We start from the raw sequence: 12,401 nt of genomic DNA, 5'->3' as shown, positions 1-12,401 counted from the left end.
CCACAAAAATACCCAATATTTGTAGGAATGTTGCACATATGAATGCAAATTTGTTTTGTATGTATTTTATTATGGCATGACAGATTTTGTTTTCTTTAAATATATACTAAATTTGCCTTCTTTGGAGCCAATTTCCAATCAATCAGACTAAGAGGTCTACAAAGCAGGCAGGGTCTGATGTACTGTCTCTTTACCTAACTAATAGTGATCTAAAAAAGGTTAAACATCTAGAAGTTTAAAAAAAAAAAAGACTCAACACTAGCATCTTTGCAAGTAAACTTCCAGAGAATTAAGGCTGCATACATTTACAAGACTTCTTTTAAACATAGGCAAATTATGAAACAAAGATTTTTTTGGTCAGTCAGCTGTATATTGGCCCACAAGAGGAAAAGATTTTGCTTTAATAGTTTTTTTCGTTTGTTTTTTGTTACCCACCTGTTGGAATGTGAACAATTCGTACTGCACTGTCTGTGGTATTCACATGTTGTCCCCCAGCTCCACTGGCCTTTTTCGTTTCTATGCGCAAATCTTTGGGATGAATTGTTAAATTTATCTGCAGATATAGAGAAGACAAAAGTAACAGAAGACACCATACCATAGTGAGGAAGGAGTAAAACCAATAACATGCCTCCAACCTACTGTAGATGCCTGGATAATTTGGCTGCTGTGTCTACCAGTAAAATGACAGAAATTTGAAGAAAGAAAGCAGAACGGATGAAAGCTATAAAAATGATTGAAAAGGTTATTCACCCCCCTCACCCCAACTCTAGCCTCCTCCGGTTGCCACTGGAGGCCCCAGCCAATAGAATCAAGGCCCCAGTAAAACCCATCTGTAATGGTTTTGATGGTGTTGAAACAGTGCGTCTGGTTCTGCATGTTTTATATTTGGTGAGCATTGTGGCCAGTTTAGTGTGGGAGAAACCACTCACTCATGTTCTGTCCTAGGTGTCAACTTGGTAAATGTGTTTTTACTGCTCTTATGTCACTATACTAGACATTTCCCACCCTTGTAACAACGCTGTGACTGGGACAAAAGTGAGCAGAAATCTCCCCGTGGGCAAGAAAAACATAACAGAATGCGATATCAAAAATTAGGGAAACAGTAACAAAATCAAAATGCACCCACTCCACTGTCAACCAGCCTTGGTTTGTATAACCACTTGTTCACCAGAAGTCATAGAAAGCTGCAACATGCTCAACGATTAGCATAAAAATGCCTATGGCTTGTAAATGAAAGGGTGATGTCTTCTACAGATATTTTATTTAAAGGCAGCCCATTCATTTAAAATAACATTAAAAATCACAACCCCCCCATTGCTGCTAACTTACCTTAAATGATGCCTCTTGATCCGATAATCGTCTTCCTTCCACTTGTATTCAGCAATCCCTTCAGCGCTGGTGCCGGTCTCTGATCCAGCACAGACTCCTTGCGTCACACATTGTCTTTCCGACGTGCACGATCACGGCTGCATGCATTCACCTCTCTCCCCGCTAATCTCTACTGCGCATGCGCCTGCTCTCATCCTCCTGCACGGCTACTCGAGGAGCTTCAGATCTTTGGACGGGAGTGAGCGGAGGAGACAGAGGTGTGTTTTTACCTATTTGGTAGCTTTTTTATTTTATTAAATGTTCTTGCATATATCTACCACTTGCTAGCAGCAGATAAATGCAAAATGCAAAAAAAAAGGAGTTTAAAAGGAGAACTATGAGATGAGTGATTTCCACTCACCTCATAGTTCTAGCCGACCTGTGACAATGAGTCGGCTCAGTAGATCGGGAGGTGAGCGAACACATACCAGGTTCGCTCACCTCTCGATCCTGTCACGGCTCTCTGCCGTGACAGGGGGAGGGCTGGATTCCCCTCTCCCCGCTCCGATCTGCCAGCGCTGACTGGCAGAACGGACGGGGGAGGGGGCGGGTACAGCTGGCTCTGCCTCTAGATAGGCAGAGCCAGCTGTCACTCACGCAGCTGGGCGGATCCCGTCATCTACGTCGGGATCCGCTCCGGCATCTCAGTATACTGAGCCTAGGGTAACGGGAGGACGCTAGTTTGTGTCCTCCCGTCACCCTAAGGAGAACTATGGGGAAAAACACTGACCCCATAGTTCTTTAATTCTATTATAAGTAATCTGCCAGTAAACCATGATGGATAGAAAATCATGCACCGTTTTTTGTAATGCTGCCTACCACAATCTAATGCAGGTGCATTCCCTCAATGTATTAGGATGCCATTGAAAATGTGTGTATGGTTCATTATGGTAACACGTGTTACCGCAATGTATATTGGTGAATGGGTCTTTAAAGGCTCAATATAGCTGGATTGGTTTTCTGTTACCCAGTTACATTCAGCACTGTTCGCATCTAGGGCTTTTGACGAACATGCTCTAAATAATTTGTAGTAATGTTTTGGAGCATGTAGTAACTCCATCATTTTTGAATAATCAGAATGATTTGCCTATTAACATCTAAAACATTCCAACATTTTGCTACATTTCAATATTATTATAATACAGGATTTATATAGCACCAACAATTTGCGGAGCGCATTATGATATAAGGAAGACATTACAGTTACAATACAAATCAAGACAAGATGGTAGGGAGGTATATATAACATTTGCAGCTTTTTTTTTTTTAGTTATAAATATTTGATTTAGATTTTTAGCTTACCTCACTTGGTTGAGGCAATACAGCTACAGTCATAGTACTTGTGTGCATTCTTCCTTGTTTCTCAGTCTTTGGCACTCGCTGCACTCTGTGCACTCCTCCTTCATATTTTAAATGTTTATAGGCATCCAAACCTCCTACGCTTGCTGAAGCATGTCGTACTCCACCTAAAACATACCAAAAAGTAGCATTAGAAATTCTACTGTAACCCTCGCAAAATACAAAAGGGGGAAGTATCGAAACTGGAGCAGACAAAATCTGGAGCAGCTGCGCATAGCAACCAATCAGCTTCTCTCTTTAGTTTGTTACGTTAAGATTCAAAAATGAAAGAGAGAGAAGCGGATTGGTTGCTATGCACAGCTGCTCCAGATTTTGTCTGCTCCAGTTTTGATAAATTCCCTTCACATTGTTTCCATGTATAAGGAAGCATGCAACCTCTTCCCATGGTGTAGTGGTCAGGCCTAGCAGGCAATTTCAAGACTTGAACACCATCACATGACTGAGCGGATAAGGTCATTGCTACCTGTAAGCTCCAAAAGCTGGTATTCTGTGGCAGCTGTAACTGAGAAACAGGAAAGAGTGGGTGGGGAGGGCGGGAGTGGAATGCTTTAATGGAGAGTATAATGGAGTCAAGGGCTTTAAAGAGAATGAAGGAAGCTAGATTTCCCATCCTCTCACTAATTATCACTTCAATCAACTTAAGGCCCCATTCACACTTGAGCGTAGCTCGAATTCCTACAAGACTACAAGACGTAGCTCGAATTTCTAAGCGCTATAACACTCAACAGGAGGAATCCCATTGTTTTCCATGCCCCCTGTTCACACCTGAGCATTCTGTCATTTGTAGCAAAATGCCTGTAGCTTAAAAAAAAAGTACATAACCTTATTTTGGCCCCAATGACAGTTTCAAATGGGAGGAGTGCTTGAAAAAAGGCACAAAAATAAAATTTAACAAGTGTTTTTAAAGTTTTTTTTTTGGTCTAGTAAGTAGTCATTAGCTAAATATGAAACATTCAAGGCTGAAGCACTAGCAAAGTGACTTATGCAAACGCTCTGAGAAAAATGCCTGAACAAACACCCAAAGACGCTCAGCTTGAGTGTGAATGGGGCCAAAGTGATTAGCAAAAGGGAAGGGACAGTATATCATTGCATTCAGGCTTGGTGAAAAAAGAAGAACATGGAAGACTGAAAAGGCAATTAAATATTATTTTAATAGCCTGAACTTCAATGTTTGATAAATTACCCCCCAAAACAATCAAAATATAGCACAATTTCAGCAAGATTAGGTAACAAGAAATTGCTATTTTCCTTTCTTGATAAATATAAATATGCCCTGCCCCAACTTGAGCCAGTGTATACCTCTGCAACTACATCATTTTCACGAGTCAGAAAAAGCTCCTGTTACCCACAAAGTATGAGGTATATATCTATCGATAGATAGATAGATAGATATATCAGTGCCAAAGAAGTTAAGCTGAACATACACCTTGCAGCCACTTGATAGCCCCATCCAAGCTAAAGATCTTGGAGGGAGAAGTTTTCACTGCTGGCTACTGTATTCCAACAGCCATCACATGCTTGGTTGGCTGATTGAGCAACAATTTTCCATCTTTTTCCATCTGATTCCTTCGACAAAACTTACTTGAAAAATCAACATATGTTGAGCCAGGTGCTGCCAGCAGGGCCATCCATGGATCGAATTTTGGCCAATTTAGCAGGAAACAGCAAGAAGTTGGATTTGTGTATTCCCTTAGGTGAGAAGGAGTATAATCCTTTTTTGAAGTATAAATATACTGGTAAATGCTGAACCTGGTGTGCAGTCACTATCCCCTTCATCTGGATATCCGTGAAGGCTGCGCTAGGATTTATGGGAGTGAACGTTCCCAGCTGCAACAAAACCTCGGTGAAAAGCTACTGTGTTGCGCTAGGCTGCAGCTATCCTTACATGAAAAAATATTTATTAACAAATGTGTCCAACTTTTCTACGTTGCGTGTTCTTACATAAATACTGAATATTTTAAACTTCAACAAAAAACTTCGACCGTGTAAACATAAATCAAACAAATCCTTTTGTTATATCCATAACAACATTGATAATAGTCCAAATAAATCTGTGATTTCAATTGTGTGTTTCCACATTGTGATCAAATTTCCCACACATGAGATTAGAGAACAGTAAAAAATGTAGTCAATATTATCACACAGCGATATTCAGTTTACACGGAACTGATCTTTCTTGCACAATGATCCTAAGTGTGCTCTATGATGCACTCACCGGATATCGGCTAGATCTCTGGTGAGTGCAGATGTGGGAATAGTCTTTGGTCACTTTCAGAGTGACTAACTGTTACAGAACTATACACATCCTATACCTAAGAACATGTGAACGGTATGTTCATTATCTACTATGCAGGAAAAAAAAAATACTTCAGCACATTGCACAATTTACCCAGATCACTGTCGAAGTATTCCAGTACATCAAAGCTCCACTTTTTATTAGCAGCATAACGCTGATACATTTCAAATATCTCAGCAGTAAAAAGCATTGCCTCCTGTCCTCCTACACCGGCGGTCACTTCTAGAATAAGGTTGCAATCGTCTACTTCCTCTCTTGGAATTAAAAGCCAGGCTATCTGAAAAGAAAAGAGAAACAAATATAAGGCCTGGTTCACACCTGGGCGTTTTACAGTGCGCTCCTACGCTCTGTAAAACGCTCAACATGTGAAAACCAATGATTGCCTATGGGCATAGTTCCCACCTGGGCGTTTTACAGCGCGTAGGAACGTGCTGCAAAACGCCCTACGCCCAAAGAAGTACAGGAGCTTCTTTTGGGGCATATTTGCCGCGCGTATCCATTGGGATACAGCCAGGTAGCCCTCGGAGATGCACGTTTGTTGCGCGTTTTTGTACCGTGAATCACCGTAGAAACGCGCGGCACAAAGCGCGCATATTCGATACGCCTAGGTGTGAACCCAGCCTAAGGCTTATGCTTTGCAGCTTCTAGTGTAGTGTGATAGTACCGTATGTAATCAGTATATGAGTACATAGCGCAGACAGTGGAGAGATGAGCTGTCAATTAAGAGTCCATCTCCTTTGAAGAGCATGGTCAAGAATGAAGAGGAGTGAACTGCCAAAGTCTGTAGCTCAGTTTCTACTACACACAGAAGCATGGCATAAAAAGCAACATACACTGAAAGTTTAACATAAAACAGAAGTAATGAACTTGCGCAACTAGTTCAATTGTTTATGGGCTGGATATTCATAGTCTTAAAGGAACTCCAGTTACACTGGTAGGTAATCCAGAGAAGATGTATGCACTGACCCTGCAGCCTGGTTAGTTGATAGGAAAACATCCATGTAACAGCACTGTAAAAAAAAAAAATACATAAAAACCCGGCGCACAGATCTAAGTGCAGCATAAAAGTAACTGTTTAATACAAAGGTTAAACGTATTGCACTTAAAGGATATAAAAAAAAAACATCTCGCCGAGGGGGCTCAAAAAAGACATATACTCCCCGATCATTGGTCATGCCAGGCTGCTAGACCGGTCCCTACAGACTCTACTCCCCTAGGCTTTGGCAGGTTCACTGACTTGCATTTGACGCGAGGAAGCCGAGGGACATTGCACAGCTGGAGTGGAGGGGGAGAGAGAGGTAAGCGCTGACTGCCACAGCATCAAGGATCGGTTGAGTATATCTTCTTTATTTGTGCCCCTAGACCAGGGGTAGGCAACCTTGGCTCTCCAGCTGTGCTAAAACTACAAATTCCATAAGGCATTGCAAGCCACAGACATCACTCCCAGAGGCAGAAGCATGACGGGATTTGTAGTGTCAGCACAGCTGGAGAGCCAAGGATGCCTACCCCTGCCCTAGACCAATGCAAGCACTTAACAGTGCAGGGATAGCCCCACTGCCAGGGTAAATTTGTTACATTCCCAGAGTCCTTCTTTAAGTGATGTGATTGGTTTTTTTTAAATTGTTGTTTGCAATTGGTTATGTTCAAAGACAACCTTATGTCACTTGGGGTTGCGAGGCGCTTGCTTAGAGCACAATGATACATTGTGCTCTATGCGGGTTGGAAGATTAGTGTCCATATCTTATGAAATGGTCAGCTGAAGGAGCTCACACGGCACGCATGGAAATAGTCCTGTGTGTACATTACCTGGTATTTTAGATGAATGATTTCTTCTACACAAGATGCTACTTCTGTGTGTGCAAGAGCCTTTAAATCTTCATTTTCATCTGTAATATAGTGACACAACAAAGACATTAGACCACACCACATTCGGATCTTGCAAAGCTTCTGCCCTATGAGCTCCCCAAACATACACGCGAGTGTAACTACTAAAGTCAAAGTTCAAGTTACCCTAAAGCAGAACTCCAAATTACCACAAAAAATATATAGATCTCCTTTAACCTCCTTAGCGGTATTCCCGAGAGTGGCTCGGGTTAATTTTCAGTACCATAAGCGGTAACCCCGAGCCACACTCGGGATTACAGCGTAGCGTTACTTACCTTGTCCCTCGAGCCGTGCTGTGTCCTCCGGCCGATGCCGGCATCCGTCCCTTGCGAGCGTCCCCGTCGCAAGGGGCGGAAATTTTAAAAGTACAAATAACGGGGGGGGGGAAAAAAATAAAACAAAAAAAAAGGAAAAACAAAAATAATCAGAACGCCAGGGAGGTTAAAAAGGAAAAAAAAAAAATAGATGAGTTCCTCATCTGAGCTGAATGAGGGTCAGGGTCATTCAACCCACTTTCATTAAAGTAAACCTTTACCCCCTTTCACTAAAAATCACAGCAGCTCTGCATGCCGCTTTAAAATCATCTTGCATTCATTAAACTTGTTTATTTACTTTCCCAAATAGAGTTCATCTACTTCTTGGTTCACGTCCTGGCACAAATTTTGTAAACATGCCCAAGCATTTCATCCTGGGAAGGTTACCCCAGCAAAGCATTGCTGGGAAATCTCATCTGTAATCTCATGAGAATTCCGGGAAAGGCATTTTCCTCCCCTGATGTGTGTGGTCACATGTCCTAGTCACATGTGCCAGAAATCCAGGAAGTAAAGGGAGAGCTAATAATCTGCCATTGTTGACATGGCCACTGTCAGAAGACTGGGGAGGAAAAGTGAAATAAAGGTATGCAAAGAATACAAAGCCTGCAATTATCTAGAAATATGTGTTTGCAGATTGCCATTACTAAACATTTCTAAATGTGCGTTTGTCGTCACTTTAAAGCTATGGGTAAAGTTCCAATTTAAGCCCAGGCTGTCATGGACCAGCCAACCCTGGTAGTGCGTCACCAAGCTGGACTGAGCTCAGAGTGCTACGCCAATGAAAGCATCATTAAATTCCAACTGTACTTTACAAAACTTTATTTAACTGGCGCGTGCTGCAGCAATAGTTAAAATACTGTGCCGCAGCAATCTAGGCACTTGGACTGCTGCTCTCCCATACAAAGTGTCCCCTGCCCTCTGGTGCTCCACAGGGCCCTCTTTTCCCCCCCAGAACAGTGTACCAATCAACAGTGCTGCATAGGCACTAAGATCTTTGTTAATTGGAGTACTGTTCTAGAGTTTGTCACAGGGTGTTGAATCGCAGGAGGGTTGTGCTTAGGTCCAACTGTCCAGATTCCTGCAGCACAGGGCATTTTAACCCTTGCTGCTCCACTTACCAGTTAAATACAGGAGTAAGGGCCTTATACACACACAGCAGTAAAAAATGCTGCGTTTATATCAGTACAGCATCTTTTAATGGATCTGAATGCAGGTCTAATGTTCTCTATGGGCACATGCACATAGTACACAAAGATCAGCTGCTCCAAGTTCCGATCTTCTGGCAGTGGCCATGTTTACTGAGGGCAGATTACTAGCTCTTCTGTGACTTCCTGGATTTCTGGCACATGTGACTAGACATGTGACTAGGACCTGTGACAATGCACATCATCTCATTGGAGGAAAATGTCTTTCCCTGAGATCTCCTGAGATTACAGATGAGATGTCTCAGTAATGCTCTGCTGATGACAAGGCAATCCCAGTGTGCATTGCTTTGGCAAACAGAAGTCATTTTGCCCTTTCAAAGCAGAAAGTGAATTCTGTGCAAGTATAAATATTTCAAAAACACAGCATTTTACACCTGATATGTCTGTTATTATTAATCCTCATACACAGAGGGATGCATTGGTAGAATTTGATTGAGTGTAAAGATCCGCTTTAAGGGCCGGTTCACACCATAAAGAATGTGTTCCAGAGCGGTCAGCCTCTGGAACGCAACTCAACCGACTCCCTGCATTCAGGGGCAGGAGGGGGCGTGATGGCCATTGACTTCAATGCATCGCCACGCCCCCTCCCGCCCCTGAACGCAGGGAGCAGGCCAGGTTGGTGGTGTGATTTATGGTGTGAACCGGCCATAAGTGCCAATTCACACCAGCCCAACACCGTGCCGATGCACCAACCCCGGCACATCGCAGTGTCCTTTTTTTGGTAGAACTTTATTGAAATATCACAAGTGACAGTTCATTCAGCTCTACGGGCACGGAGGAGGTGCCACATAATGCTGAGCTGAAAATGCCATACTTTTTTTTTTTTGAGCACACACAACAGCGTTACCATCGCAACATGGTGGTGAGAATGGAGCCCATCCGTGGCAATGCAATATGCTCTGTCCTGCATAGGAGCTGTGCTGGAAACAATGGCCAGCTTAGCCCCAACACATCTGGTGTGAATCGACCCTAAGGGCTGGTTCACACCAGAAAGTCCGCGCTCCAGTGCATTCAGCATCTGGAACACAAGCCAGCCGGCTCACTGCGTTCAGGGGCGTGGTGGTGCATTTAAGACAATGGCACCGCACCCCCCTTCCCACAGTGCGATCGACTGCACCCAAAACGCAGGCACATTAGTGCCTGCATTCTAGTCCAGTGCGTTCTGCAAAAATAGTGCATGCAGTATTTTTGTAGATCGCACTGGACCGAAAAGCAGACACTAATGTGCCTGCGTTCCGGGTGCAGGCGATCACACTGTGGGAGGGGGGGGCACGGCTGCGGTGCCATTGACTTCAATGCACCACCACGCCCCCTCCCACCCCTGAACGCTGGAAGCCAGGCGGCTTGCGCTCCAGAAGCTGAACGCACTGGAACGCAGACTTTGTGGTGGCCCTAAAATTGTAATATATTTATTACTTCGAGGGCTCTCTGTAAGCTCTGCTGAAAACGCAAGCCCCACTTTCATTTTCCTACTTCACAGGAATGGTACCTACAAGACTCCAATTCCAGTGTTGTGCCACTGACATGACCCCGCCCCCAGCCATTCTCCAAGCACAATGATGACATTGCAGCTGTGCTTTGTAAATGGCACAACAGTTGAAGACAGCAGAGGCACATGTATTTATAATGATATGTGTACTTTATGTTTAAAGCAGTACCAACACATTTACATCCATGCCTTTCAGCTGTTGCCCAACTACAAATCCCATGAGGCATTGCAAGACTCTGACAGCTACAGGCATAACTCCCCGAGGCAGAGGCATGCTGGTATTTGTAGTCACAGCACAGCTGGGGGGTTGCTCACCCCTGCTTTAGGCGCACTTAGACAAGACCTCAGTAAACTGTTCCAATGTGACAATACAAGGAGATGAAGAGGGGAGGCCTGGCTCTCACCTGCCAAGAGCTGTTGGAGCTCATTGAGCTCATTCTCCTTAGTTCTCAACTCCTGTATGACAGGCAGGATATGCTGAGACCTCCATCGCGGCTTCTCTCCACATTCCCAGGGTGGCGCCCCCTGCTGGCCAGCTTCTGCAGTCTGCGCTGCCTTCGCTTCCCATTGCTGTAGACGCTGCAGATATCCATTCCAGACATCACTCCTGATCAGCTCCTCTAAGCCTGGAGGGCGCCGGCTATCAGTCACTGTCCGCTTACCGTGAACTCCGGATCCCAGGACCGTGATGGCATTACAGCGCTTGGGAACGCTACGAAGCCCGCATAGCAGACAGCGACCGACTCTGAAAAGCATGGCCTGGGCACACGCACTTCAATTTGACCTGCACGTCAATGACGTGCCGCCATCTTGGGATTGGCAACACGCAAGGCGTGATAGGATTAGAATACTCTGGTCCTAGGGCGCTGTTGAATCCCCGCGCCATCTTGTGGCTATTTTGGAGATTGCTTCTTACAATGAAACGCATGGGAAGTGGGGAAGCATCACTCAGGTGAGGTGCAGTGTAGACGAGGGGAAGTGGGAAAGCTGATGTAAGTCATTTTTTTCATATTTTGTGAAAAAAGTGAATTCAATTAACTTGTCACTTGGTCCAGTTAGGGCAAAGTCATTGCAAGGGAATTTGAAGTGTTTGAACTCGCATATGGTCGCATGGGATATATTTGTGCCATATTTATGTTGCTAGTGTAGTTCCTGTAACTTTGTGTACTGAAGACATACTGTATATCTCACACTATGTTAACAATCTTCCTAGCTATCTTGTGTGAACTACAGAACACATCCTCTGTATGCAATGGAGAAGGGGAGTTGTTTTGTAGTCAAACACTTCCTGTGGTATGGTGACAATGGTGTTCCTCTATAGATACTGTACAGTGAGCGAGCATTGTTGTCTTAAGACTGGGTGTCTATTACTGGTAGGATCACCTGATGAGAAAAAAGAAAACTATTGCAGCCACCACATCTAAGAATTGGTAAGTTGCAATATATTACGTGCTTGTTCTTAGGTTCAGATGAGCTTTAACCCCTCATTCACACTAGAAAATGCCGCCACGTACAGCTCTGTGCTGCGTGGACGGCCGTATCGGGCAGCTTCTGGGAAGGACAGGTGCTGAGTGTGATTAGTACGCAGCCCCTGTCCTTCTCTATGGGGGTACGGGGCTGTGCGCCGCCCTACGCTCGTACTCGTCTGTACTCGTACGCTGGCAGGATGGATCCTGTCTGCGTCCGAGCCGGGACACCTGCACCCATACGGACCTGCACTTGAGGTGAGCATGGGGTGGCGTACGGCCGCATAGTCCCATAGAGAAGGACAGGGGCTGCGTACTAATCACACACAGCACCTTTCCTTCCCGGGAGCGGCCCGATACGGCCCTGCACTCAGCACGGAGCTGTACGCGCCGGCCTTCACTAGTGTGAATGGGGGCTAACTCTCATTAGGTATATACCACCTTCAGGAACTGTTGTTTCTTTAATATTTACAGTTTTATTGATTTGGGAAACTATTGCTCTCGCTGTGCCTCCAGCACTGCGGCGATGAGAGCTGTGGCTCTCATACCCAGAAGCCATACTTTCCTTTATCCTCCTCTCCTCTCCCTATGTCCATTAATAGAACACAGAAGGTGGCATGCAACTCATTAGGGTTAACTCTTTCTTACACAGCACATTTTAATAACATTTTGCCTGGACTTCTTTTCTAATTTAAAGCTCAACAACCCTTTTTCCTACCACCTTCTGGCCTCCCTCGCTAAAGCCCCCCTGCCACTTGCTTACTCCTGAACAGCACGATGCTCACATATTGACATGCGAGCACTGCAATGTCCAGGACTATTACAGGCCACAGTAATGATGCAACCCCAGGGGGCATGTCCATAACAGCCCTGGCTCACAGGAAGTGGGATGAATGACAATGAAGGTCACAGCAATCCGTCAGTGTCCAGCAGAGGTGGTTCTTAAGAGGACTGCTACGGATTAAAACTTTTTTACTTCCATGCCTTACGGCCCTTGATTAAAAAACAGAATAAAAAAAA

General features: G+C 44.5%; 1 protein-coding gene across 1 annotated transcript in view; it reads right to left on the bottom strand.

Moving 5' to 3' along the window:
* Positions 1–10,671, bottom strand: part of MTRF1L (mitochondrial translational release factor 1 like) — a 15,295-nt gene extending 4,624 nt beyond the window's left edge. Inside the window, exons 1-5 of the mRNA XM_018560325.1 lie at positions 10,320–10,671; positions 6,830–6,909; positions 5,117–5,300; positions 2,671–2,834; positions 436–553 (exon numbers count right to left, since the gene is read on the bottom strand). Of these exons, the coding sequence (XP_018415827.1) occupies positions 436–553; positions 2,671–2,834; positions 5,117–5,300; positions 6,830–6,909; positions 10,320–10,671 (898 nt within the window). The remainder of the gene's footprint in view (positions 1–435; positions 554–2,670; positions 2,835–5,116; positions 5,301–6,829; positions 6,910–10,319) is intronic.
* Positions 10,672–12,401: the final 1,730 nt, after the last annotated feature.

The sequence above is a fragment of the Nanorana parkeri genome, unplaced genomic scaffold (genome assembly GCF_000935625.1).
Source record: "Nanorana parkeri isolate BGI_ZX_2015 unplaced genomic scaffold, ASM93562v1 scaffold450, whole genome shotgun sequence".
In the NCBI taxonomy this organism is placed as follows: Eukaryota; Metazoa; Chordata; class Amphibia; order Anura; family Dicroglossidae; genus Nanorana; species Nanorana parkeri.
Note: the sequence above shows the minus strand (reverse complement) of the source record. Positions and strands in the feature narration are given on the sequence as shown.